The 26,603-nt window shown below is 43.4% G+C and overlaps 3 protein-coding genes across 3 annotated transcripts in view; 2 read left to right on the forward strand and 1 right to left on the reverse strand.

The window, feature by feature from the left end:
* LOC310711114 (uncharacterized protein) overlaps positions 1 to 19,592 on the reverse strand; it is a gene marked incomplete at its 3' end in the record, with an annotated part of 41,461 nt that extends 21,869 nt beyond the window's left edge. Inside the window, exon 1 of the mRNA XM_083512585.1 lies at positions 19,520 to 19,592. The remainder of the gene's footprint in view (positions 1 to 19,519) is intronic.
* Positions 1 to 26,603, forward strand: part of LOC310712893 (zinc finger protein 213-like) — a 356,206-nt gene that overhangs the window by 218,106 nt on the left and 111,497 nt on the right. The gene's annotated exons all lie outside the window — the stretch shown is intronic.
* The window catches only part of LOC310712806 (uncharacterized protein), a 65,943-nt gene continuing 41,121 nt past the window's right edge, over positions 1,782 to 26,603 (forward strand). The window contains exons 1-2 of the mRNA XM_083516181.1: positions 1,782 to 1,799; positions 13,357 to 13,566. Coding sequence (XP_083372307.1) covers positions 13,438 to 13,566 — 129 coding nt within the window. The 5' untranslated portion in view covers positions 1,782 to 1,799; positions 13,357 to 13,437. The remainder of the gene's footprint in view (positions 1,800 to 13,356; positions 13,567 to 26,603) is intronic.

A 26,603-nucleotide genomic window follows, 5' to 3' on the forward strand; every position in this document is an offset into this window, starting at 1 on the left:
ATACTAAGAACTTGTCAAGAATGTATAACTTGCTGTTGAAATGGAATACACAAGATGAAACAGTGAAATCAGCCATGATAAAGTGGGCACAAGATATTGGTCATAACATTATGTTTGCTGACTGGGAACAGTTGTGGACCACCGGTATGAAATTTACGGCATGTAATGCCTTAAAGGAAAATATTATGAAAATGATTTATAGGTGGTACATGACTCCAGTCAAACTTGCAAAAATTTACCACTTGTCTGATAATAAATGTTGGAAATGTAAAGAAACGGAAGGTACTTTTTTTCACCTTTGGTGGACATGCCCAAAGATTAAGGCTTTCTGGGAAATGATATATAAAGGTATTTAAATATACCTTCCTTAAGAAACCAGAGGCCTGGAGCTGGAGGAGGGAGACCTGGGCCCAGTTCCCCCCATGGCTAGGAGCTTTGGAGGGAGGTGGGGAAGATGGGGAGTGAGAGGAGCTGGTTCTGGGTGGAAACATCCGCTCTGAGGAAAAGATCACCAGCTAGAGCAGGGGTCTGCAACCCGCGGCTCCGGAGCCGCATGTGGCTCTTTTACATCTTTGCTGCGGCTCCGGGGCGGATACTAGCGAGGGGAGGAGGCGCATTGTGCGCCCCGACACTCCCCACTGTGGCGGGCGCTGTACTGGCTGTGACGTCGCATGGGGGCGGTGCGTGCGTTAGTCACGCACCGTCCCGACGTCACCTTCCCGCCCACTGTCAGATCGTGGCTCCGGAGATATATTTGTTTTAAATGTCACAATGGTTTTGCTGCTCCCAGTTGTTATTTTTTCTTCGGAAACGGGTCCAAGTGGCTCTTTTTGTCTTAAAGGTTGCAGACCCCTGAGCTAGAGAAAGGAGTCTCTGAGCGTAGGGGGAAGGAGAGTGTGTGGTGTCCTGGGAGAGTAAATCAGGCCAGGAATGAACTGGGAGGCTGAGCCAGGAGAAGGAGGAGCTGGAAAGAGACTGGCTGCTGAGCTCTCATCCCAGTCAGGAGGGGAGAGATCCTTCTAGAAAGAGAAGACTCCCAAACCAGAGATCCCTTGGGTCTTTTGCCTGGAGTACCTTGGGAGTAGGGTAACTGGCAGAAAGTGCCACCTTGTTAAGAGCCAAAGTCTCAAGTGTGAAACAACTGAGAAAACCTTGAAGGGAAATAACATTGTAAACTGAAATATCCTACGTTTTATCCACTCGTGTTATAAACCTCCTTGTTAAATAAAATCGTTAATGTTTATTTGAAGAAATCCTGTCTGAGACTCCCAATTAGTGAGTTTTACCTCACGCAAGTCCCCCACAAGATAATCTGAGGTAGTTGGAGGGCATTTGTGGGAATTGTGTTCTGTGAGGTGGGTGAACTATATTTAAGAGAGAAGACGGGTCCAAGGCTGCCGGGGGGGGGGGGAGAGCCCTTGCGTCATCGCATATTAATTGGGGGCAGAGGTGGGATAGGAAGTTAAAACCCACACAGAAACGTACCCAGAGACACAGAACAACCAGTTTAATAAAGGAGTGATTTAATAAAAAAGAGAAAAAATTCCTGTCAGAAAATGACCAGCAAGCGCCAAGCCAAAGAGACTTCACACGCACACGCGCCCAGTCCCGGGTTCTGGGTCCTGCTTCTTCCCTGCCTCCTCCTCTTCTCCCGCTTTTCTCCACGGGCTCCTCCGCAGGGAGAGAGAAGGGTTAAGAGGCGCCGAGCTGGCTTCCTAGAGAGGACAGGAAAGGAAGGCGGGCCGCTCCTCCTCCCCTCTGACGTCCCTTCCGGCCTCGCCTTCGCCTGCCGGGCTCTGGTGGGTCTCCTCTCGGGGGAAGCCTGGGGAACTCCCTGCCCCGGGAGGCGGGAAGGGGAGGGAAGAGAGGCTGGGGGGTCCGGGAGGGAGCCAGAGGGACCTCAGGCCCTGGCCAGGGAGGTGGGACTGGAAGAGAGTGAGGAGGGAGAAGGACATTCGGAGGGACATGATTGTGAGGGAGAAGGATATTAAGAGGGACATAATTGTGAGGGAGAAGGATATTAAGAGGGACATGATTGTGAGGGAGAAGGATATTAAGAGGGACATTATTATGAGGGAGAAGGATATTAAGAGGGACATTATTATGAGGGAGAAGGATATTAAGAGGGACATTATTATGAAGGAGAAGGACATTAGGAGGGACATAATTGTGAGGGAGAAGGACATTAAGAGGGACATGATTGTGAGGGAGAAGGATATTAAGAGGGACATGATTGTGAGGGAGAAGGATATTAAGAGGGACATGATTGTGAGGGAGAAGGATATTAAGAGGGACATGATTGTGAGGGAGAAGGATATTAAGAGGGACATGATTCTGAGGGAGAAGGACATTGGGAGGGACATGATTGTGAGGGAGAAGGACATTAAGAGGGAGATTATTCTGAGGGAGAAGGATATTAAGAGGGACATGATTGTGAGGGAGAAGGATATTAAGAGGGAAATTATTGTGAGGGAGAAGGATATTAAGAGGGACATGATTGTGAGGGAGAAGGATATTAAGAGGGACATGATTGTGAGGGAGAAGTATATTAAGAGGGAGATGATTGTGAGGGAGAAGGATATTAAGAGGGACATGATTGTGAGGTAGTAGATAGGTAGCCGTGTTGGTCTGCCATAGTCAAAATAAAAAAATTTCTTCCAGTAGCACCTTAAAGACCAACTAAGTTAGTTCTTGGTATGAGCTTTCGTGTGCATGCACACTTCTTCAGATACCTGAAGAAGATATTCTTCAGGTATCTGAAGAAGTGTGCATGCACACGAAAGCTCATACCAAGAACTAACTTAGTTGGTCTTTAAGGTGCTACTGGAAGAAATTTTTTTATTATGATTGTGAGGGAGAAGGATATTAAGAGGGACATGATTGTGAGGGAGAAGGACATTAAGAGGGACATTATTATGAGGGAGAAGGATATTAAGAGGGACATTATTGTGAGGGAGAAGGATATTAAGAGGGACATTATTGTGAGGGAGAAGGATATTAAGAGGGACATTATTGTGAGGGAGAAGGATATTAAGAGGGACATGATTGTGAGGGAGAAGGATATTAAGAGGGACATGATTGTGAGGGAGAAGTATATTAAGAGGGACATTATTGTGAGGGAGAAGGACATTAAGAGGGAGATGATTGTGAGGGAGAAGGATATTAAGAGGGACATGATTGTGAGGGAGAAGGATATTAAGAGGGACATGATTGTGAGGGAGAAGGACATTAAGAGGGACATGATTGTGAGGGAGAAGGATATTAAGAGGGAAATAATTGTGAGGGAGAAGTATATTAAGAGGGACATGATTGTGAGGGAGAAGGACATTAAGAGGGACATTATTATGAGGGAGAAGGATATTAAGAGGGACATGATTGTGAGGGAGAAGGATATTAAGAGGGACATGATTGTGAGGGAGAAGGATATTAAGAGGGACATGATTGTGAGGGAGAAGGACATTAAGAGGGACATTATTATGAGGGAGAAGGATATTAAGAGGGAGATTATTGTGAGGGAGAAGTATATTAAGAGGGACATGATTGTGAGGGAGAAGGATATTAAGAGGGACATGATTGTGAGGGAGAAGGATATTAAGAGGGACATGATTGTGAGGGAGAAGGTTATTAAGAGGGACATGATTGTGAGGGAGAAGGACATTAAGAGGGACATTATTATGAGGGAGAAGGATATTAAGAGGGACATAATTGTGAGGGAGAAGGATATTAAGAGGGACATTATTGTGAGGGAGAAGGACATTGGGAGGGACATGATTGTGAGGGAGAAGGACATTAAGAGGGACATTATTATGAGGGAGAAGTATATTAAGAGGGACATAATTGTGAGGGAGAAGGATATTAAGAGGGACATTATTATGAGGGAGAAGTATATTAAGAGGGACATTATTGTGAGGGCGAAGGACATTAAGAGGGAGATGATTGTGAGGGAGAAGGATATTAAGAGGGACATGATTGTGAGGGAGAAGGATATTAAGAGGGACATGATTGTGAGGATAAAAAAATTCCTTCCAATAGCACCTTAAAGACCAACTAAGTTAGTTCTTGGTATGAGCTTTCGTGTGCATGCACACTTCTTCAGATACACTGAAACAGAAGTTGCCAGATCCTTCTATATAGTGAGAAGGTGGGGAGGGGTGTTACTCAGAAGGGTGGTGGGAATGGGAGATAGGCAGATAGCTGGGAGAGCCTGTTGACGACTCTTAACGACTGTAATAGGTCTTACAGGAAAAGGCAAGGGATGAGAAGGTGAGAAATGGTATAGTCATGTATAGTGAGATAAGAATCCAATGTCTTTGTTCAACCCAGGTTTTTCCATTGTTTTGAGTTTGGTAATGAGTTGTAATTCAGCAGCTTCTCTTTCCAGTCTGTTTCTGAAATTCCTTTGTAGTAAAACAGCTACTTTGAGATCTTGTATAGAATGTCCTGGGAGATTGAAGTGTTCTCCTACTGGTTTCTCTGTTTTGTGATTCTTGATGTCAGATTGATTGGCAGAGTTTGGTGGCAAGGTCCGCTGTGGTTTTATCTGAAATGGTGTTCCTTATAGCACCAAATGGTGTTCCTTATAGCACCACCAAACTCTGCCAATTTGTCCTTACCCACAACAACTTCAAATTCGGTGATGACCTGTTCCTTCAGATCAGCGGCACAGCAATGGGCACCCGCATGGCCCCACAGTATGCCAACATCTTCATGGCAGATTTATAACAACGTTTCCTGAACTCCTACCCACTCAAACCTCTCTTGTACCTGCGATACATTGACGATATTTTTATCATCTGGACACATGGTCAACAGACCCTGGACACCTTTCACCAGAAATTTAATGATTTTCACCCCACAATCAACCTTACAATGAATCAATCTATGCAAGAAATACATTTTTTGGACACTACTATAAAAATACAGGATGGGCGCATAGACACCACCTTATACCGCAAACCAACTGACCGACAAACATATCTACATGCCTCCAGCTACCATCCCAAACATACCAAACAGTCCATTGTATACAGCCAGGCACTACGTTACAGCCGCATCTGTTCCAACTCTACAGACAGAGACTCTCACCTAAGAGATCTACAGCAAACCTTCTCAGAACTAAAATACCCAGCAGATGAAGTTAGACAACAGATCAACAGAGCCAGACTGATACCCAGAGAGAACTTGCTGCAAGACAGACCCAAAAAAGAAAATAACAGAACACCTCTAGTCATCACATACAGCTCCCAAGTTAAAACAGTACAACGCATCATCAGAGATCTACAACCTCTCCTGGACAATGACAGTTCTCTTTCTCAAGCTCTGGGAGGAAGACCTTTCATTGCCTACAGACAGCCACCCAATCTTAAACAACTCCTAACCCACAATAATACCACAACCAGACTTAACACAGACACTGGCACCAGAGCCTGCAATAAACCCAGATGCCAACTTTGCTGCCACATACACCCGGACAACACCATTACTGGCCCTAACAACATCACACATACCATCTCGGGACTATTTAATTGCTCATCGTCTAACATTGTGTATGCCATCAAATGCCAACAGTGTCCTTCAGCTCTCTATATTGGACAAACAGGCCAAACCTTACGCCAAAGAATAAACGGACATAAATCTGACATCAAGAATCACAAAACAGAGAAACCAGTAGGAGAACACTTCAATCTCCCAGGACATTCTATACAAGATCTCAAAGTAGCTGTTTTACTACAAAGGAATTTCAGAAACAGACTGGAAAGAGAAGCTGCTGAATTACAACTCATTACCAAACTCAAAACAATGGAAAAACCTGGGTTGAACAAAGACATTGGATTCTTATCTCACTATACATGACTATACCATTTCTCACCTTCTCATCCCTTGCCTTTTCCTGTAAGACCTATTACAGTCGTTAAGAGTCGTCAACAGGCTCTCCCAGCTATCTGCCTATCTCCCATTCCCACCACCCGTCTGAGTAACACCCCTCCCCACCTTCTCACTATATAGAAGGATCTGGCAACTTCTGTTTCAGTGTATCTGAAGAAGTGTGCATGCACACGAAAGCTCATACCAAGAACTAACTTAGTTGGTCTTTAAGGTGCTATTGGAAGGAATTTTTTTATTTTGACTATGGCAGACCAACACGGCTACCTATCTACTACATGATTGTGAGGGAGAAGGATATTAAGAGGGACATTATTATGAGGGAGAAGGATATTAAGAGGGACATTATTGTGAGGGAGAAGGATATTAAGAGGGACATTATTGTGAGGGAGAAGGATATTAAGAGGGAGATGATTGTGAGGGAGAAGGACATTGGGAGGGACATGATTGTGAGGGAGAAGGACATTAAGAGGGACATTATTATGAGGGAGAAGTATATTAAGAGGGACATAATTGTGAGGGAGAAGGATATTAAGAGGGACATTATTATGAGGGAGAAGTATATTAAGAGGGACATGATTGTGAGGGAGAAGGATATTAAGAGGGAAATAATTGTGAGGGAGAAGTATATTAAGAGGGACATGATTGTGAGGGAGAAGGACATTAAGAGGGACATTATTATGAGGGAGAAGGATATTAAGAGGGACATGATTGTGAGGGAGAAGGACATTAAGAGGGACATTATTGTGAGGGAGAAGGATATTAAGAGGGACATTATTGTGAGGGAGAAGGATATTAAGAGGGACATGATTGTGAGGGAGAAGGATATTAAGAGGGACATGATTGTGAGGGAGAAGGACATTAAGAGGGACATGATTGTGAGGGAGAAGGATATTAAGAGGGACATTATTATGAGGGAGAAGGATATTAAGAGGGACATAATTGTGAGGGAGAAGGATATTACGAGGGACATTATTGTGAGGGAGAAGGACATTGGGAGGGACATGATTGTGAGGGAGAAGGACATTAAGAGGGACATTATTATGAGGGAGAAGTATATTAAGAGGGACATAATTGTGAGGGAGAAGGATATTAAGAGGGACATTATTATGAGGGAGAAGTATATTAAGAGGGACATTATTGTGAGGGAGAAGGACATTAAGAGGGAGATGATTGTGAGGGAGAAGGATATTAAGAGGGACATGATTGAGAGGGAGAAGGGTATTAAGAGGGACATGATTGTGAGGGAGAAGGACATTAAGAGGGACATGATTGTGAGGGAGAAGGATATTAAGAGGGAAATAATTGTGAGGGAGAAGTATATTAAGAGGGACATGACTGTGAGGGAGAAGGACATTAAGAGGGACATTATGAGGGAGAAGGATATTAAGAGGGACATGATTGTGAGGGAGAAGGACATTAAGAGGGACATGATTGTGAGGGAGAAGGATATTAAGAGGGAAATAATTGTGAGGGAGAAGTATATTAAGAGGGACATGATTGTGAGGGAGAAGGACATTAAGAGGGACATTATTATGAGGGAGAAGGATATTAAGAGGGACATGATTGTTAGGGAGAAGGACATTAAGAGGGACATTATTGTGAGGGAGAAGGATATTAAGAGGGACATGATTGTGAGGGAGAAGGATATTAAGAGGGACATGATTGTGAGGGAGAAGGATATTAAGAGGGACATGATTGTGAGGGAGAAGGACATTAAGAGGGACATTATTATGAGTGAGAAGGATATTAAGAGGGACATTATTGTGAGGGAGAAGGATATTAAGAGGGACATGATTGTGAGGGAGAAGGATATTAAGAGGGACATTATTGTGAGGGAGAAGGATATTAAGAGGGAGATGATTGTGAGGGAGAAGGATATTAAGAGGGACATGATTGTGAGGGAGAAGGATATTAAGAGGGACATGATTGTGAGGGAGAAGGACATTAAGAGGGACATGATTGTGAGGGAGAAGGATATTAAGAGGGACATAATTGTGAGGGAGAAGGATATTAAGAGGGACATGATTGTGAGGGAGAAGGATATTAAGAGGGACATAATTGTGAGGGAGAAGGATATTAAGAGGGACATAATTGTGAGGGAGAAGGATATTAAGAGGGACATGATTGTGAGGGAGAAGGATATTAAGAGGGACATAATTGTGAGGGAGAAGGATATTAAGAGGGACATTATTGTGAGGGAGAAGGACATTGGGAGGGACATGATTGTGAGGGAGAAGGACATTAAGAGGGACATTATTATGAGGGAGAAGTATATTAAGAGGGACATAATTGTGAGGGAGAAGGATATTAAGAGGGACATTATTATGAGGGAGAAGGATATTAAGAGGGACATTATTGTGAGGGAGAAGGATATTAAGAGGGACATTATTGTGAGGGAGAAGGATATTAAGAGGGAGATGATTGTGAGGGAGAAGGACATTGGGAGGGACATGATTGTGAGGGAGAAGGACATTAAGAGGGACATTATTATGAGGGAGAAGTATATTAAGAGGGACATAATTGTGAGGGAGAAGGATATTAAGAGGGACATTATTATGAGGGAGAAGTATATTAAGAGGGACATGATTGTGAGGGAGAAGGATATTAAGAGGGAAATAATTGTGAGGGAGAAGTATATTAAGAGGGACATGATTGTGAGGGAGAAGGACATTAAGAGGGACATTATTATGAGGGAGAAGGATATTAAGAGGGACATGATTGTGAGGGAGAAGGACATTAAGAGGGACATTATTGTGAGGGAGAAGGATATTAAGAGGGACATTATTGTGAGGGAGAAGGATATTAAGAGGGACATGATTGTGAGGGAGAAGGATATTAAGAGGGACATGATTGTGAGGGAGAAGGACATTAAGAGGGACATGATTGTGAGGGAGAAGGATATTAAGAGGGACATTATTATGAGGGAGAAGGATATTAAGAGGGACATAATTGTGAGGGAGAAGGATATTACGAGGGACATTATTGTGAGGGAGAAGGACATTGGGAGGGACATGATTGTGAGGGAGAAGGACATTAAGAGGGACATTATTATGAGGGAGAAGTATATTAAGAGGGACATAATTGTGAGGGAGAAGGATATTAAGAGGGACATTATTATGAGGGAGAAGTATATTAAGAGGGACATTATTGTGAGGGAGAAGGACATTAAGAGGGAGATGATTGTGAGGGAGAAGGATATTAAGAGGGACATGATTGAGAGGGAGAAGGGTATTAAGAGGGACATGATTGTGAGGGAGAAGGACATTAAGAGGGACATGATTGTGAGGGAGAAGGATATTAAGAGGGAAATAATTGTGAGGGAGAAGTATATTAAGAGGGACATGACTGTGAGGGAGAAGGACATTAAGAGGGACATTATGAGGGAGAAGGATATTAAGAGGGACATGATTGTGAGGGAGAAGGACATTAAGAGGGACATGATTGTGAGGGAGAAGGATATTAAGAGGGAAATAATTGTGAGGGAGAAGTATATTAAGAGGGACATGATTGTGAGGGAGAAGGACATTAAGAGGGACATTATTATGAGGGAGAAGGATATTAAGAGGGACATGATTGTTAGGGAGAAGGACATTAAGAGGGACATTATTGTGAGGGAGAAGGATATTAAGAGGGACATGATTGTGAGGGAGAAGGATATTAAGAGGGACATGATTGTGAGGGAGAAGGATATTAAGAGGGACATGATTGTGAGGGAGAAGGACATTAAGAGGGACATTATTATGAGTGAGAAGGATATTAAGAGGGACATTATTGTGAGGGAGAAGGATATTAAGAGGGACATGATTGTGAGGGAGAAGGATATTAAGAGGGACATTATTGTGAGGGAGAAGGATATTAAGAGGGACATGATTGTGAGGGAGAAGGATATTAAGAGGGACATGATTGTGAGGGAGAAGGATATTAAGAGGGACATGATTGTGAGGGAGAAGGACATTAAGAGGGACATGATTGTGAGGGAGAAGGATATTAAGAGGGACATAATTGTGAGGGAGAAGGATATTAAGAGGGACATGATTGTGAGGGAGAAGGATATTAAGAGGGACATAATTGTGAGGGAGAAGGATATTAAGAGGGACATAATTGTGAGGGAGAAGGATATTAAGAGGGACATGATTGTGAGGGAGAAGGATATTAAGAGGGACATAATTGTGAGGGAGAAGGATATTAAGAGGGACATTATTGTGAGGGAGAAGGACATTGGGAGGGACATGATTGTGAGGGAGAAGGACATTAAGAGGGACATTATTATGAGGGAGAAGTATATTAAGAGGGACATAATTGTGAGGGAGAAGGATATTAAGAGGGACATTATTATGAGGGAGAAGTATATTAAGAGGGACATTATTGTGAGGGAGAAGGACATTAAGAGGGAGATGATTGTGAGGGAGAAGGATATTAAGAGGGACATGATTGTGAGGGAGAAGGATATTAAGAGGGACATGATTGTGAGGGAGAAGGATATTAAGAGGGACATTATTGTGAGGGAGAAGGATATTAAGAGGGACATTATTGTGAGGGAGAAGGATATTAAGAGGGACATTATTATGAGGGAGAAGGATATTAAGAGGGACATGATTGTGAGGGAGAAGGATATTAAGAGGGACATTATTATGAGGGAGAAGGATATTAAGAGGGACATGATTGTGAGGGAGAAGGATATTAAGAGGGACATAATTGTGAGGGAGAAGGATATTAAGAGGGACATGATTGTGAGGGAGAAGGATATTAAGAGGGACATAATTGTGAGGGAGAAGGATATTAAGAGGGACATAATTGTGAGGGAGAAGGATATTAAGAGGGACATGATTGTGAGGGAGAAGGATATTAAGAGGGACATAATTGTGAGGGAGAAGGATATTAAGAGGGACATTATTGTGAGGGAGAAGGACATTGGGAGGGACATGATTGTGAGGGAGAAGGACATTAAGAGGGACATTATTATGAGGGAGAAGTATATTAAGAGGGACATAATTGTGAGGGAGAAGGATATTAAGAGGGACATTATTATGAGGGAGAAGTATATTAAGAGGGACATTATTGTGAGGGAGAAGGACATTAAGAGGGAGATGATTGTGAGGGAGAAGGATATTAAGAGGGACATGATTGTGAGGGAGAAGGATATTAAGAGGGACATGATTGTGAGGGAGAAGGATATTAAGAGGGACATGATTGTGAGGGAGAAGGATATTAAGAGGGACATTATTGTGAGGGAGAAGGATATTAAGAGGGACATTATTATGAGGGAGAAGGATATTAAGAGGGACATGATTGTGAGGGAGAAGGATATTAAGAGGGACATTATTATGAGGGAGAAGGATATTAAGAGGGACATGATTGTGAGGGAGAAGGATATTAAGAGGGACATGATTGTGAGGGAGAAGGATATTAAGAGGGACATTATTATGAGGGAGAAGGATATTAAGAGGGACATGATTGTGAGGGAGAAGGATATTAAGAGGGACATTATTGTGAGGGAGAAGGATATTAAGAGGGACATTATTGTGAGGGAGAAGGATATTAAGAGGGACATTATGAGGGAGAAGTATATTAAGAGGGACATTATTATGAGGGAGAAGTATATTAAGAGGGACATGATTGTGAGGGAGAAGGACATTCGGAGGGACATGATTGTGAGGGAGAAGGACATTAAGAGGGACATAAATATGAGGGAGAAGTATATTAGGAGGGACATAATTATGAGGGAAAAATATATTAAGAGGGACATTATTATGAGGGAGAAGTATATTAAGAGGGACATTATTGTGAGGGAGAAGTATATTAAGAGGGACATAATTATGAGGGAGAAGTATATTAAGAGGGACATAATTATGAGGGAGAAGGATATTAACAGGGACATTATTGTGAGGGAGAAGGATATTAAGAAGGACATGATTGTGAGGGAGAAGGATATTAAGAGGGACATTATTACGAGGGAGAAGGATATTAAGAGGGACATTATTATGAGGGAGAAGGATATTAAGAGGGACATTATTATGAGGGAGAAGGATATTAAGAGGGACATAAATATGAGGGAGAAGGATATTAGGAGGGACATAATTATGAGGGAGAAGGATATTAAGAGGGACATTATTGTGAGGGAGAAGGATATTAAGAGGGACATTATTGTGAGGGAGAAGGATATTAAGAGGGACATTATTATGAGGGAGAAGGATATTAAGAGGGACATTATTATGAGGGAGAAGGATATTAAGAGGGACATAATTGTGAGGGAGAAGGATATTAAGAGGGACATTATTATGAGGGAGAAGGATATTAAGAGGGACATTATTATGAGGGAGAAGTATATTAAGAGGGACATTATTGTGAGGGAGAAGGATATTAAGAGGGACATTATTGTGAGATAGAAGGACATTCGGAGGGACATTATTGTGAGATAGAAGGACATTCGGAGGGACATTATTGTGAGGGAGAAGGATATTAAGAGGGACATTATTATGAGGGAGAAGGATATTAAGGAGGACATTATTATGAGGGAGAAGGATATTAAGAGGGACATTATTATGAGGGAGAAGGATATTAAGAGGGACATTATTATGAGGGAGAAGGATATTAAGAAGGACATGATTGTGAGGGAGAAGGATATTAAGAGGGACATTATTGTGAGGGAGAAGGATATTAAGAGGGACATTATTATGAGGGAGAAGGATATTAAGAGGGACATAAATATGAGGGAGAAGTATATTAGGAGGGACATAATTATGAGGGAGAAGGATATTAGAAGGGACATAATTATGAGGGAGAAGGATATTAGGAGGGACATAATTATGAGGGAAAAATATATTAAGAGGGACATTATTATGAGGGAGAAGTATATTAAGAGGGACATTATTATGAGGGAGAAGTATATTAAGAGGGACATTATTATGAGGGAGAAGTATATTAAGAGGGACATTATTATGAGGGAGAAGTATATTAAGAGGGACATTATTATGAGGGAGAAGTATATTAAGAGGGACATTATTATGAGGGGAAGTATATTAAGAGGGACATTAATATGAGGGAGAAGTATATTAAGAGGGACATTATTATGAGGGAGAAGTATATTAAGAGGGACATTATTATGAGGGACAAGCATATTAGGAGGGAAAGACCATGAAGGAGAAGGACAGGAATACCTCTGCTTACAAACCGTCCTCCTTGCAAACGCTTTAGCTTCTCTCTCTATTCATAAATCTCTGTATGTCGGGCATTTCCCCTCCCTAATTCTTTATTTGTTTGACTAAACTGCGGGAGGCAGTGAATGACAGGAGGGCCTGGCATGCTCTGGTCCAGGGGGTCACAAAGAGGCGGACACCACTAAACAACAACAGGGACGGTGGCAATCCAGACCTGGTTCCTAGGAAGACTTATCCATGCTTCCTCAGGGAACATTCTTCTTCTCTTGGCTGTGTATTGATCTTACAATAGAATAGTGTGTTTGATTCGTAGGATTTGCTGCACCTTCCATTAGAACTTGGCAGAGGACCAAGAGGCACCTTCCGATCTCCTGGAGACTTCCGGAGAGCCCAGATGGATGAGCAAGACTCAGCTGGCCCTGAAGCAGGAAGAGGCCATGCCATGGAAACGGGGAGCAGTGGGGAATTCTGGGGAAACTCCGTGCAGAAGATCCTGGATGAGGAGGACACCCCTTGCTCAGAGGTGCAGAGCCAGCAGCTCAGGCAGTTCTGCTACCAGGAGGCCAAAGGACCCCGAGAGGTTTGCAGCCAGTTCTACCATCTTGACCATCAGTGGCTGAAGCCAGAAAGACACACGAAAGCTCAGATATTGGACCTGGTGATCTTGGAGCAGTTCCTGGCTGTCCTTCCTCTGGAGATGGAGAACTGTGTGAGGGAATGCGGAGCGGAGACCAGTTCCCAGGCGGTGGCCCTGGCCGAAGGTTTCCTCCTGAGTCAGGCAGAGGAGAGGAAGCAGGCAGAGCAGCAGGTGAGAGAGACTTTCTTCTGGATACTCCCAAGGGGCTCCAAAGAGGAGGGAGAGTATTCCCAAATCATTTCCTAATGGCCCATCCTTTTTTGGAAAGCATATTATTATTATTATTATTATTATTATTATTAATGACACCCATGTGGCTGGGTGCCTTCCAGCACATATAAAAACATCAGAAGACATCAGATGTCTTCTAAAAGTTATGCATTTTCTTATCTCCTTCTCACCTGATGGGAGGGCATTCCCCAGGGTGGGGGCCACTGTGGAGAAGGTCTTCTGCCTACTTCCCTGTAACTTCACTTGTCACAGTGAGGGAATCAGCAGAAGACCCTCCGAACTGGACCTCAGTTCATGGAGACGCTCCTTTGGGTATACTGGGCCTTTGAGGCCGTTTAGGGCTTTGAATTGTGCTGGGAAACGTTCTGGGAGCCAGTGAAGATCCTTGAGGACCAATGTTTCATGGTCCTGGCAGCCAACCCCAGACACCAGTCTAGCAGAAGCAGGAAGCAGCTTTCACCTCTGTCCCCCGAAAGCGCTTGCCTCTGCCATTCCTTCTCTAACCCTTCTCCCCATTCTCTGTTTTGAATCCTTGCTGCTCTTTCAGAGGAAGGATCTTTTGGCACAAATGGGCCTTGATTCTTCTGAGGCAGAGAAGACTCTGTTGGACGCCAGAGTGAGGCCTCTGGGTAAGGAGGAAGGAGTGTTTTCTCCCCCGTTTTGTCACATTCTCTTGGTTTTGAAACTAATCTGTGATTTCTTTGCATCTTTTGGGGGAAGACACCTGGAGCCCAGAGCTCGGGGGGGGGGGGAGATGTATTTTTGCACAACTATTATATGAAATGGGTACAAATGTACAAATGTACTCAGCAGGGGATACGTTTATGATAGTAATTTGATTAGTTTACAATTACAATCCAATAATAGCCTCCTTATAACAATGCGAAATTACAATACAATTACTAATACCAATCTTATACAAAATTATATAATATATGTGCCCCTCCCCGCATGCTAAAACCGATGGTTTGATGATTTTCTTGATTTCTCCATTCCAAAATCTTATTAATTTCAATTACACTCCTGTCAAGATAACAATCCTTTATACAACAACTGCAATATTAATGACTTCCATTCGTATGGAAACATCAAATAATATATAAAACTACAAGTGAGGCACTCCAGCTGTATCCTTTTTTTAAAAAAAAAATTATTGGTTTTCCACAATTTATATAAACATAAACAATACACAATACAAACAGACAAACACATAAACAAACATGTATAATTTCAAATCCTTATTTCTTAAACCTTACTTCACCGACTTCCCCATACCTCCCCTTTCTGCATCCCAGTTTCCGAATTAGTTTCAGCAAATCCTCCCCCTTAAGTTTATCTAATTTTCCCTTGTTCTTTTCTCTTACTTAACCTTTTACAGCTGTAATCCCCTTATTTCTATACCCTCAACATTTTAGCATTCATTGATTTTACAATATTTCTTAAGATAAATTTTAAATTTCTTCCAATCTTCTTCCACCGTCTCTTTCCCTTGGTCTCGGATTCTGCCAGTCATTTCAGCCAGTCCCATATTGTCTATCACCTTCGTCTGCCATTCTTCCAGAGTGGGTTAATCTTGAGTCTTCCAATACTTTGCGATGAGAATTCTTGCTGCTGTAGTAGCATACATAAAAAAAGTCCTGTCTTTCTTTGGCACCAATTGGCCGACAATGCCCAAGAGAAAGGCCTCTGGTTTCTTAAAGAAGGTATATTTAAGTACCTTTTTCATTTCATTATATATCATTTCCCAGAAAGCCTTAATCTTTGGGCACGTCCACCAAAGGTGATAAAAAGTACCTTCAGTTTCTTTACATTTCCAACACTTATTATCAGGCAAATGGTAGATTTTTGCTAGCTTGACTGGGGTCATGTACCACCTGTAAATCATTTTCATAATATTCTCTCTTAAGGCATTATATGCCGTTAATTTTATACCGGTGGTCCACAACTGTTCCCAGTCAGCAAACATAATATTATGACTGATGTCTTGTGCCCACTTAATCATGGCTGATTTAACTGTTTCATCTTGTGTATTCCATTTCAGCAGCAAGTTATACATTCTTGACAAATTCTTAGTATTGGGTTCTAACAGTTCTGTTTCTAATTTTGATTTCTCCACCTGGAAGCCAATTTTCTTATCCTGTTTGTAGACCTCCATTAATTGATAATAATGGAGCCAATCTCGTACTTTAGGCTTCAATTTCTCATAACTCTGTAATTTCAGTTAATCACCCTCTTGTTCCAAAATTTCCCAGTATTTTGGCCATTTGGCCTCCATGTTAAGCTTTTTCACGGCTTTAGCCTCCATTGGCGACAACCACCTTGGGGTTTTATTTTCCAACAAATCTTTATATCTAGTCCAGACATTATATAATGCTTTCCTAACAATGTGGTTTTTAAAGACTTTATGAGCTTTCACCTTGTCATACCATATATATGCATGCCATCCGAAAACATTGTTAAACCCTTCCAAATCTAAAATATCTGTATTCTCAAGAAGTAGCCAGTCTTTCAACCAGCAGAAAGCTGCTGATTCATAGTACAGTTTTAAGTCCGGCAGGGCAAATCCCCCTCTTTCCTTTGCATCAGTTAAAATCTTAAATTTTATTCTGGGTTTTTTGCCCTGCCAGACAAACTTCGAAATGTCTTTCTGCCACCTCTTGAAACAATCCATCTTGTCCACAATTTGCAATGTTTGGAATAAAAACAACATTCTAGGCAAAACATTCATCTTAATAACATCAATTCGACCTAACAAGGAAAGCTTCAAATTTGACCATATTTCTAGATCTTTTTTTACTTCTGTCCAGCATTTCTCATAATTATCTTTAAATAAATTCACATTCTTAGCTGTCATATTAATCCCCAAGTATTTCACCTTCTTTGCCACAGTTAATCCTGTTTCATTCTGGAACCGCTCCCTTTCAGTAACTGTTTTCTCCAAAACCTTAGTTTTTTGTTTGTTCAGCTTAAATCCTGCAACTTGACCAAATGTTTGAATTAATTCTAAAACCCTAGTGTCTGGCTCTTGTAAAGTAAGTACCAAGTCATCTGCAAAGGCCCTCAGTTTGTACTGTTTAACTCCGACCTGTACCCCTTTAACCAGCTGGTCTCTTCTAATCATATTTAGCAAAACCTCCAGGACTGATATAAAAAGTAATGGGGAAATTGGGCACCCCTGTCGTGTCCCTTTTTCTATCTTAAATTCTTCCGTAACCATATTATTTACAATTAACTTTGCCTTTTGTTCAGAGTATATTGCACCCATACCATTCTCAAATCCTTGGCCTACCCCCATCCCATGTAGATTCTTCTTCATAAAACTCCAAGAAATGTTGTCAAAAGCTTTCTCCGGGTCCACAAATATCAATACTGCTTTAGTGTTTATATTCACTTCTAATAATTCCATAATATCTATTATAATCCTCACATTGTCTGACAAATGTCTTCCTGGGAGAAAGCCTGCTTGGTCCTTATGAATCTCTTCCACCAATACTTTTTTCAATTTTTTGCCAAAATGTCTGCAAAGATTTTGTAATCCACATTAAGTAATGATATAGGGCGGTACTTCTTGAGCTGAGTCTTTTCAGTCTCTGTTTTCGGTATGAGTGTGATATAAGCTTCTTTCCAACTCCAGCTGTATCCTTACTCATCCCGTGTGTGGCAATCTATCTGTTCATGATGTTTCTTCCTGTCCTTGCAAAATGTTCTGTCTATCTTTTCCTGGTTGTTGCTGTTCTCCATCATTCCTTGGGCGGAGCTAATATCCCATTGTGGTTTCAGAAATTCTCCATCGCTCTGTCCTGTGCTTCGTTGTTTGGCAACTTTAACAGCAGCTGCAAAAATCACACTGTCCCAATAAATAATCATTTTGCCATTTTTCTTCTCTGCCTGGGAAGGAGAGGGATCGGTCAGAACCGCAAATGACTCAGTAATGAACCTTATCAGCTCCTGCACAATTTTCAGATTCCTTACATCCCTCTCTCTGGCCTTAGATAAATGCGCATTTATCCAATTAAATTAAATTCCAAGTCCTTTTAGCATTAATCAGTTCAGTCTGTATATAATAAAGGATGGGGAAGAGTCACCTCTAATTTTCCAGCGTAAACATTTTGTAAAATACAGCTTCCCTCCCTTTTTCCTTTTTGTTTTCACACACACAGATCCATTTGATGTTATATTCCATATCTGCAATCCAGTTTCATCCCTGCTCACCTGTACATATATATTTTGAACTAGTATTCAATGGCGGGCTGCCAAATCATAAATGCAGAGAAGAAAACTTTATATAAAGAAGCCATAGGCTCCCCTCCCCCCACCCACCGTCTATTGCTGCAAATGAAGTTTATTCCCAAATTCAAACCTTAAAGACCTTGCAGCTGGTTCAATTCCGCACTTTATGATCTCATCTCTTCCAGCAACGCCTGTACATTAGTCCAAATTGAGCTCTAATTGACAGGAGAACCTCTGCTTCTTAATGGCGGCGAAGGAGGGTTTTTCGCAGGCGAAGGGCTTTTGCACTCAGCGCCTCCCTGCCTCTCGCAATCCATGCCGGAGCCGGAACCTGGTACCAAGACGAACTGGGAGTGAAGCCCGTTGTCCCCTGTCCCTGGGGGAAACTTGCAAGGAGAATTACCCTCAGTCATGCTTGTTTTTCCTTCTCCAACGATCTCCCACTGCCTCCATTAAAGCAGAGCGGAACCGGAAGCTAGCAGGGGAGACTTGGACGAAGCCCCATCTGTACTTAGAGATGCACTGTTTCACCTCTGAGAGAAGCAGGCACTCATGGTTTCCACTTACCTTGGTCTCTCCCAGGTGACGGAATGATGCCACCAAGACCTGCTCCTTCATCTTTTCATGGTGGTGGAGGGGAGGCAGCAGCTGTGGACCCAAATCAGGTAGGGGGAAGGAGCCTTGTGGGGAAGGAATGCTTGGATGCAGACTGGCGGGACACAGTTGGATGCAGAGGAATGGTGGGAGGAGCCAGAGAAGAGGGAGCCGACTGGGAGGAGGAGGAGGAGAAGGAGGGGTCTGAAGCTGGAGAGGGAAGAGGGCTCAGGGAGCAGAGGGAGTCTGTGGCAGAGAGCAGCCCAGACTCCGAGGCAGAAGCTGCAGCAGGAGAGAGGGATGAGGAAGGCAGAGAGGGGTCTGGCCGCTGTAGAAAACAACAGAGCCAAGTGAATGTTCTCTAAGAGGACAGCCTTTTTCCTGTTCTGTTAGGGTCCAGTGTGCTTTGAAGATGTAGCTGTCCATTTCGCAGACGAGGAGTGGGCGTTGCTGGATCCTGACCAGAGAGCTCTCCATAAGGAAGTCATGGAGGAGAATCGTGGGATCTTGGACTCTCTCGGTAAGGCTCCCTATTGGATCATCCTATCTGTTTTGTAATTCAAGACATCTCTCTATGTGACGAACCTCTGATATTTCGATGGGGCTCAACAGCGCCACCCACAGCACTTGGGATGTTAACACTCCCACAGCAAACCTTGGATGGATGGCTATTGATTGTTTTCCCTGTGAATATTCTTCTTTCAGTTCTGCCGTTTAAAACCATGATCAGGCTGTCTGAACTGCCCAGGCCGCCTTAAATGTAGGATTCAGAGTGATTTTTGACCAAAGAGTTGCTTGACAGATTCCACGACTGAACCAAACAAACTCCATCCCAGAAAAGAGCCAGGCTTTTTGAATCTCAGGCAGTGAACCCTGTAGTAACAATAATGATAATTTTATTATTTTTACCTTGCCCATCTGACTGGGTGGCCCCAGCCACTCTGGACAACTTCCAACAAATAGAAAAACATAATCAAACATCAAACATTAAAAACTTCCCAATACAGAGGTGCCTTCAGAATTCTTCTAAAAGTTGCATAGTTATTTCCTTGACATCTGATGGGGGGGGGGCGTTCCACAGGGTGGGTGCCCCTATCGAGAAGGCCCTCTGCCTCGTCCCCTTTAACTTCTCACAAAAATGTAACATTTAAGTACAGTGGTACTTAATTCGTTCTGAAGGTCTGTTCTTAACCTGAAGCACCACTTTAGCTCATGGGGCCTCCTGCTGCCGATGTTAGTGGAGTCTGTAACCTGAAGCGTATGTAACCTGAAGCGTATGTAACCCGAGGTAACACTGTATATCTTAATTTTGGACAGGGAACTTTCCCGCTTTGGCCACCTTTTAAATACCGTATTTTTCACTCCATAGGACGCACTTTTTCCGTCTTAAAAACTAAGGGGGAAAGTCTGGGTGTCCTATGGAGCGAATGCAGGGGGGGGGGAGGCAGGCAGGAAAAGCCCCCAAGAGCCACACACAAGCTTCGCGCAGCTCTTGTGGGCTTTTCCCCAGGAGGGAGAAGGGACTGACGCAGCCAGTCTGTCCCTTCTCCCTCCTGGGGAAAAGCCTTGCGCAACCTCTCCAGCCGGGGGGAGGCTGCGCAAGGCTAAAGAGGAAGCCAGGGCAGTGAGCGCGATCCATCCTCTGTAGCCTTGCGCGCCTCTCCAGCCGCGGGAGGCTGTGCAAGGCTAAAGAAGCCAACTTTTTAAAAATCTCTCTATCTCTACCTCTTTTTCTTTTTCCGTCCTTTCTCCACCTCCTTCTTTTCCTCTGGATCAGTGTTTTTATCTAACGTTTTAGTTTGGGGGGGGGATATTATAAAAAAGGAAACTTTGCAGCTTTTATTTTAGTATACAATAAAAACAGATTAAACAAAACACAAAAGAAGGAAATAGCAAAGAAGAGAAAGAGAAAAGGGAAAGAGGGGGGATACAAAGCCTTTTACCAGAGGTAGATCTTAACCCTTGCCTCACTTCAGAGTTTCTCTGGGCAGGTATTCCCTCGGCTTAAGTGGGGTAGGGGAAGAGTGGCAGGTAGGGGGGTACCTACCTAGACACTGAAGCCACATGTCTCTCCGATGAAAATTGGGAGTGGGCATTGTGTGAAGTGGCTGTGGATCTCCTGCCGCAGAATTGTAGGACTGTATAGAGTTGGGAGGGCCACCCGAGGGTCATCTAGCCCAGCCCCCTCACAATGTAGGAATCACAGCTAATGAACGCCAGGCAGATGGTCCCCCAACCGCTGCTTAAAAGCCTCCAGTGGTGGAGACCCCCAACACCTTCCATGGTCATAGAATTGCGGGGTTGGAAGGGAACCCCAGGAGTCATCTAGTCCAGCCCTGGTGGACAGCGGGCACGATCCATCCCATTGCGCAGGGCTAAAGATGCTGCGCAAGGCTAAAGAGGAGGCCAAGGCAGCGAGCGGGATGGATCGCGCTTGCTGCCTTGTCTTCTTTAGCCACGCTGGAGAGGTTTAGCTCCTGGCTGGAGAGGTTGTGCGGCTATGGATCCCGCTTGCTGTCTTGGTTTCTTTGCTCTTTGGAACTGGGGGGGGGGCGGGCTTCCCCCGCAGCCCTGAGAAGCTCTGGGAGAAGCGGACAGGCTGTGCGCATCGTGTCCATGGCTCTTTGGGGATGGGGGGGAATAATATTTTCCCCCTTGATTTCCCCCTCTAAAAACTGGGTGCGTCCTGTGGTCTGGTGCGTCCAATAGAGCGAAAAATGTGGTAATAAAAAAGCACATTTTAATTATGAAGATAGTATAGATCCATATTTAAATTTGAACAAAATGACATTACCAGGTTAAGCTGTACTTTTAAAAACTAGAGAGAGAAAACATAATAATCAACTTGATTTGTATACGAAACTAGACATTTTGTAGAACAAAAGGAACATTATAACATCTAACTCCCTTCAGTTCTTCGCCTCTCCCAAGCATTAATTAGCATTGTTCCATAATTTGGTGCTGCACTTCTTCCCGAGACGCTAATCCGTTTGCTTCTTAGTTTCAGGTGGTGATGAATTGGAAATGAAGAACAAGGGAGACCACAACGAAATCCACACAGCGCAGGAGCCATATCTGGATTCAGACTGTGGAGAGAGCTTCAGTCAGAGATCCCATGCCACTTCCCATCAAAGAAATCCCCATGAGAAGAAACACTATCAGTGCTTGGAATGTGGAAATAACTTCAATCAGAGGGCCAAGCTCACTTCCCATCAAAGGATTCATACAGGGGAGAAACCCTATCAGTGCATGGAATGTGGAAAAAGCTTCAGGACGAGATTTGAACTCACTTCCCATCAAAGAAATCATACAGGAGAGAAACCCTATCAGTGCTTAGAATGTGGAAAAAACTTCAGTCAGAGCTCCCATCTCACTTCCCATCAAAGAATTCATACAGGGGAGAAACCCTATCACTGCTTGGAGTGTGGAAAGAGCTTCACTGCTAGCTCCTCTCTCACTTACCATAAAAGGATTCATACAGGGGAGAAACCCTATCACTGCTTGGAGTGTGGAAAGAGCTTCACTGCTAGCTCCTCTCTCACCTCCAATCAAAGAAATCATACAGGGGAGAAACCCTTTCAGTGCTTGGAATGTGGAAAGAGCTTCACTCGGAGTGCCAATTTCACTTCCCATCAAAGGATTCATACAGGGGAGAAACCCTATCACTGCTTGGAGTGTGGAAAGAGCTTCACTCAGAGTGCCAATCTCACTTCCCATCAAGGGATTCATGCAGGAGAGAAACCCTATCAGTGTGTGGAATGTGGAAAGAGCTTCAGGATGAGCTTTGAACTGACTTTGCATCAAAGGATTCATACAGGGGAGAAACCCTATCACTGCTTGGAGTGTGGAAAGAGCTTCAGTCAGAGCTCCCATCTCACTTTCCATCAAAGGATTCATACAGGGGAGAAACCCTATCAGTCCGTGGAATGTGGAAAGAGCTTCACTGATAGCTCCTCTCTCACTTCCCATCAAAGAAATCATACAGGGGATAAACCCTGTCAGTGCGTAGAATGTGGAAAGAGCTTCAATCAGAGGGTCCATCTCACTTCCCATCAAAGGATTCATACAGGGGAGAAACCCTATCAGTGCGTAGAATGTGGAAAAAGCTTCAGGACGAGCTTTGAACTGACTTTGCATCAAAGGATTCATGCAGGGGAGAAACCCTATCACTGCTTGGAGTGTGGAAAGAGCTTCAGTCACAAGCAGAATCTCACTTCCCATCATAGAATTCATACAGGGGAGAAACCATATCACTGCTTGGATTGTGGAAAAAGCTTCAGTCACAGGAACAATCTCACTTCCCATCAAAGGATTCATACAGGGGAGAAACCCTATCACTGCTTGGAGTGTGGAAAGAGCTTCACCTCTAGCTCCTCTCTCACCTCCCATCAAAGGATTCATACAGGAGAGAAACCCTTTCAGTGCTTAGAATGTGGAAAAAGCTTCAGTCGGAGGGCCAAGCTCACTTCCCATCAAAGGATTCATACAGGGGAGAAACCCTATCACTGCTTGGAGTGTGGAAAGAGCTTCACCAGGAAAGAAAGTCTCACAGCCCATCACAAAATCCACACGGGAGAAACCCTAACAGTGCGTGGAATGTGGAAAGAGCTTCAGGACGAGCTTTGAACTGACTTTGCATCAAAGGATTCATACAGGGGAGAAACCCTATCAGTGCTTGGAATGTGGAAAGAGCTTCAATCGGAGTGCCCATCTCACTTCCCATCAAAGGATTCATACAGGTGAGAAACCCTATCACTGCTTGGAGTGTGGAAAGAGCTTCACCAGGAAAGAAAGTCTCACAGCCCATCACAAAATCCACATGGGAAAAACCCTAACAGTGTGTGGAATGTTGAAAGAGCTTCAGTCAAAGCAACAATCTCATTTCCCATCAGAGAATTCACACAGGGTAGAAACTATTTCAGTGCCAAGAGTGTGATCGGAGGGATTTATGAAAGTTTGGTCTCATTTTTAAAGTTCTTAACACAATTGGAGCTCTTAAAAGGACTTAGAGCTCCCTGAAGAAGCTAAAATCAAGACAGGTTTGCAGTCTTGACTATGCTACCTACTCAGTGGATTTGTAACTGGCTGACTGACCAAACCCAAAGGGTGCTCATCAATGGTTCCTCTTCATGCTGGAGAAGAGTAACTAGTGGGGTGCCACAGGGTTCTGTCTTGGGCCCGTGACAAGAACCTGCTCGTCATCAGTAATAATCAGTCTCACGCCAAGATGGATTGAGGGAATCTAACAGCCTCAGGAGCTGCTGCAGCCCAACATTTATTTTGTAGTGTAAAAAAACATTCTCTCTAAGGAAAAAATAGAACATTGTATCAGCCGGCAGATAAAGACAATACCATACATGGGTATCATGCCACCATCAGGCTATGCTACGTGGACCAATCATTGAGATCGCATGAGGTGTTCATGCGCTGTTCATACTCCAAGCAACGCTTCTTGCTTGAACCCTGCAATAAACTTTCGCCCATGCGCTTATGCATAAGCAACCATTTCCCTACATGCCCTCTTTTCTTATTTGTTTTATGAAAAGTAAAAAATTTTACGAAACCTAATCAGAATCATTTATCTCATTGCCTAAACGCTTATATTTTGCAACATAAATTCCTCTCATCATCCCTGTGGCGGGTCGTGGTTTGTACCACCACGTAGTACATTGGGCAAAGAGGGCAGGCATTGAATGCAGCAGCACAACACAATGAATCCTACAACAAGCAAAATTCCAATTAGCAAAAGTTTTCTTAACCATGCTCTATTAGGTAACCAAGAAGACAACCATTCCCATGGATCAAAACCTTCGGGTGGATTCAAAGGATTATGGGCTATCATTTGTTCCATATAATCAATAGTAGCAGAAATATGAGAATGAATCAAGGCACAAACTCCACCTTTGGAGGCAAGGATTACATCTAAGGCATAACGATTTTGAAGAGCTACATCTCTTATTACTGACATTTCTTTGTTAATTGTTTTTAAGGCCAAGATGGTAGAATTAAACAAAGCCTCGGTCCAGTTTGCCAATCTATGCAGATCACAGTAATTCATGGCTACACCTAAAGAGGGCATAAGGGACCTAGAGATGGCTGTCCCTATATATCGAGAAACAGGTGATTGTACTTCCCTTCTGTTACGCAAACAGACCGCTGGGAGCTTGTCCATTTTATACACCAGGGGTATGACTACTCCTAAAGTGCAAGTTCCAGAAAAAGCAAAGGGGATTTCTTTGTAGGCTCTTGTGCCACAGAATAACCATAAATCAGATTGAAGGAAACATGTAGATTTGCTGCTCTTCTTCATCCAATCCAACCAAACATAAAAATCTCTACACGCAGCCTGTTGTTCATAAGTCATGTTGGTCGTGACATTATTAACTAAAACTCTTGGCCTGCCACTCATAGCGGTAACATTAAGAAAACAAGAAGATCCATTAACATACTCATAGGTCCAATTACAATATGGATAATGACCTAAAAATTTACTACTATTATGATTGAAACAAAAACAATGAGACGCTACTTCTACAAGCAACAAAAACACAGGGGTGAACTTGTACGATTATCCTTCATATTATTACTAATCTTATATGAATCATTTACTGGAATACCATGCAATAATATGCCAGACCTCTTTGATTGAGGAGGTATATGTTGTACCCAACATTCAGAAAGATTAAGTATAGAAGCAAAATGATTTATGTCCCTAACATAGGTATTATTACTCCAAATCTGATGATAAGGTTCAGGCTTCCGGGCCTTCTGCAAAGGAGCAGCACGACGAAGGCGGTGCTTCACAGTGTCCACAGAGGGGCTCCACCCGTGTGAAGTAGAATTGTGTGGCCAATCGGGACGATGCCATACTGGTTGCTTGGGGGGGGGGGCAATAAGGATGAGAATGGTAAATCACTCCAATGGCCGCTTCCGAGCAACCTGCGTGATATTTTGTGGCTCAATTATTGGCATGTAAAAACCACAATCCAGAAGAAGCCACACAACCATTTTTGCAGACACAGGAGCCCATTTGCTGTAAATAGGCCTCATTTACTGCTCCTTGTACTGCCGAGCCAAAAGTCCAAACCCAACGAAACGTGATGGCGCAGATGGGATGACCGCTATTGGGGGGCAAAACCCAAGCGATGCTAGTCTGGCGAGGGCATCCTTCAAAGCCAGGCTCATTTCCCAAACAAGAGGCGGCAAAACTATAATGGTAATTGGTAGTCACGGTGGCTTCCCAGGGGGAAGGGGGGCCAATGCGGTAGGGACGAAGATGGCCTTTCAACGTGCTGGGAAACACTGGAACAGCTGTGGAAGGTGAATCTATCCAGGACGCATCAATGTGGCGATGTCTTCAACTGCAATGCGGGTTGAGGTCAGGTGGGAGGTCATCACTGGCAGACAGCGTAAAATACGGTTTCAAGGCGCTGGTGTCTCCTTGGGCGAAGACGAGGCAACAGAAGAGCGCCAAGGTCGAATGCACCGGGCTGGAACCCATCGTGTTTCTCCGTCCACATCAATGGCAGCGAATCCACGACCCCAGGAAATCAAAGAAGTTGGACCCTTCCACTGCGGATCTGGAAGCAACCTGTAAGACACTAAAGGGCGCTGCAACACTTCTTCCTTCCTAAAGTGAAGTTCAGCAGGTGTAAAATTCCTATTATGAGGGTACAACAGATGATTTAAGGTAAACAACACTTGATGTACAATATTAGGTATTTCAGAAACAGTAGCCGAGCAGCCTCCCAATTGCTTGTTGAGAAGGGTCTTAAAAGTCAAGTGGGCACGCTCAACGATTGCTTGTCCTGTAGAATTAAAAGGGATACCATGAATCAACCTTATATCCCACAGAGAGCAAAATGTGG

Source organism: Podarcis liolepis, assembly GCF_965112155.1.
Source record: "Podarcis liolepis genome assembly, chromosome: 7".
In the NCBI taxonomy this organism is placed as follows: Eukaryota; Metazoa; Chordata; class Lepidosauria; order Squamata; family Lacertidae; genus Podarcis; species Podarcis liolepis.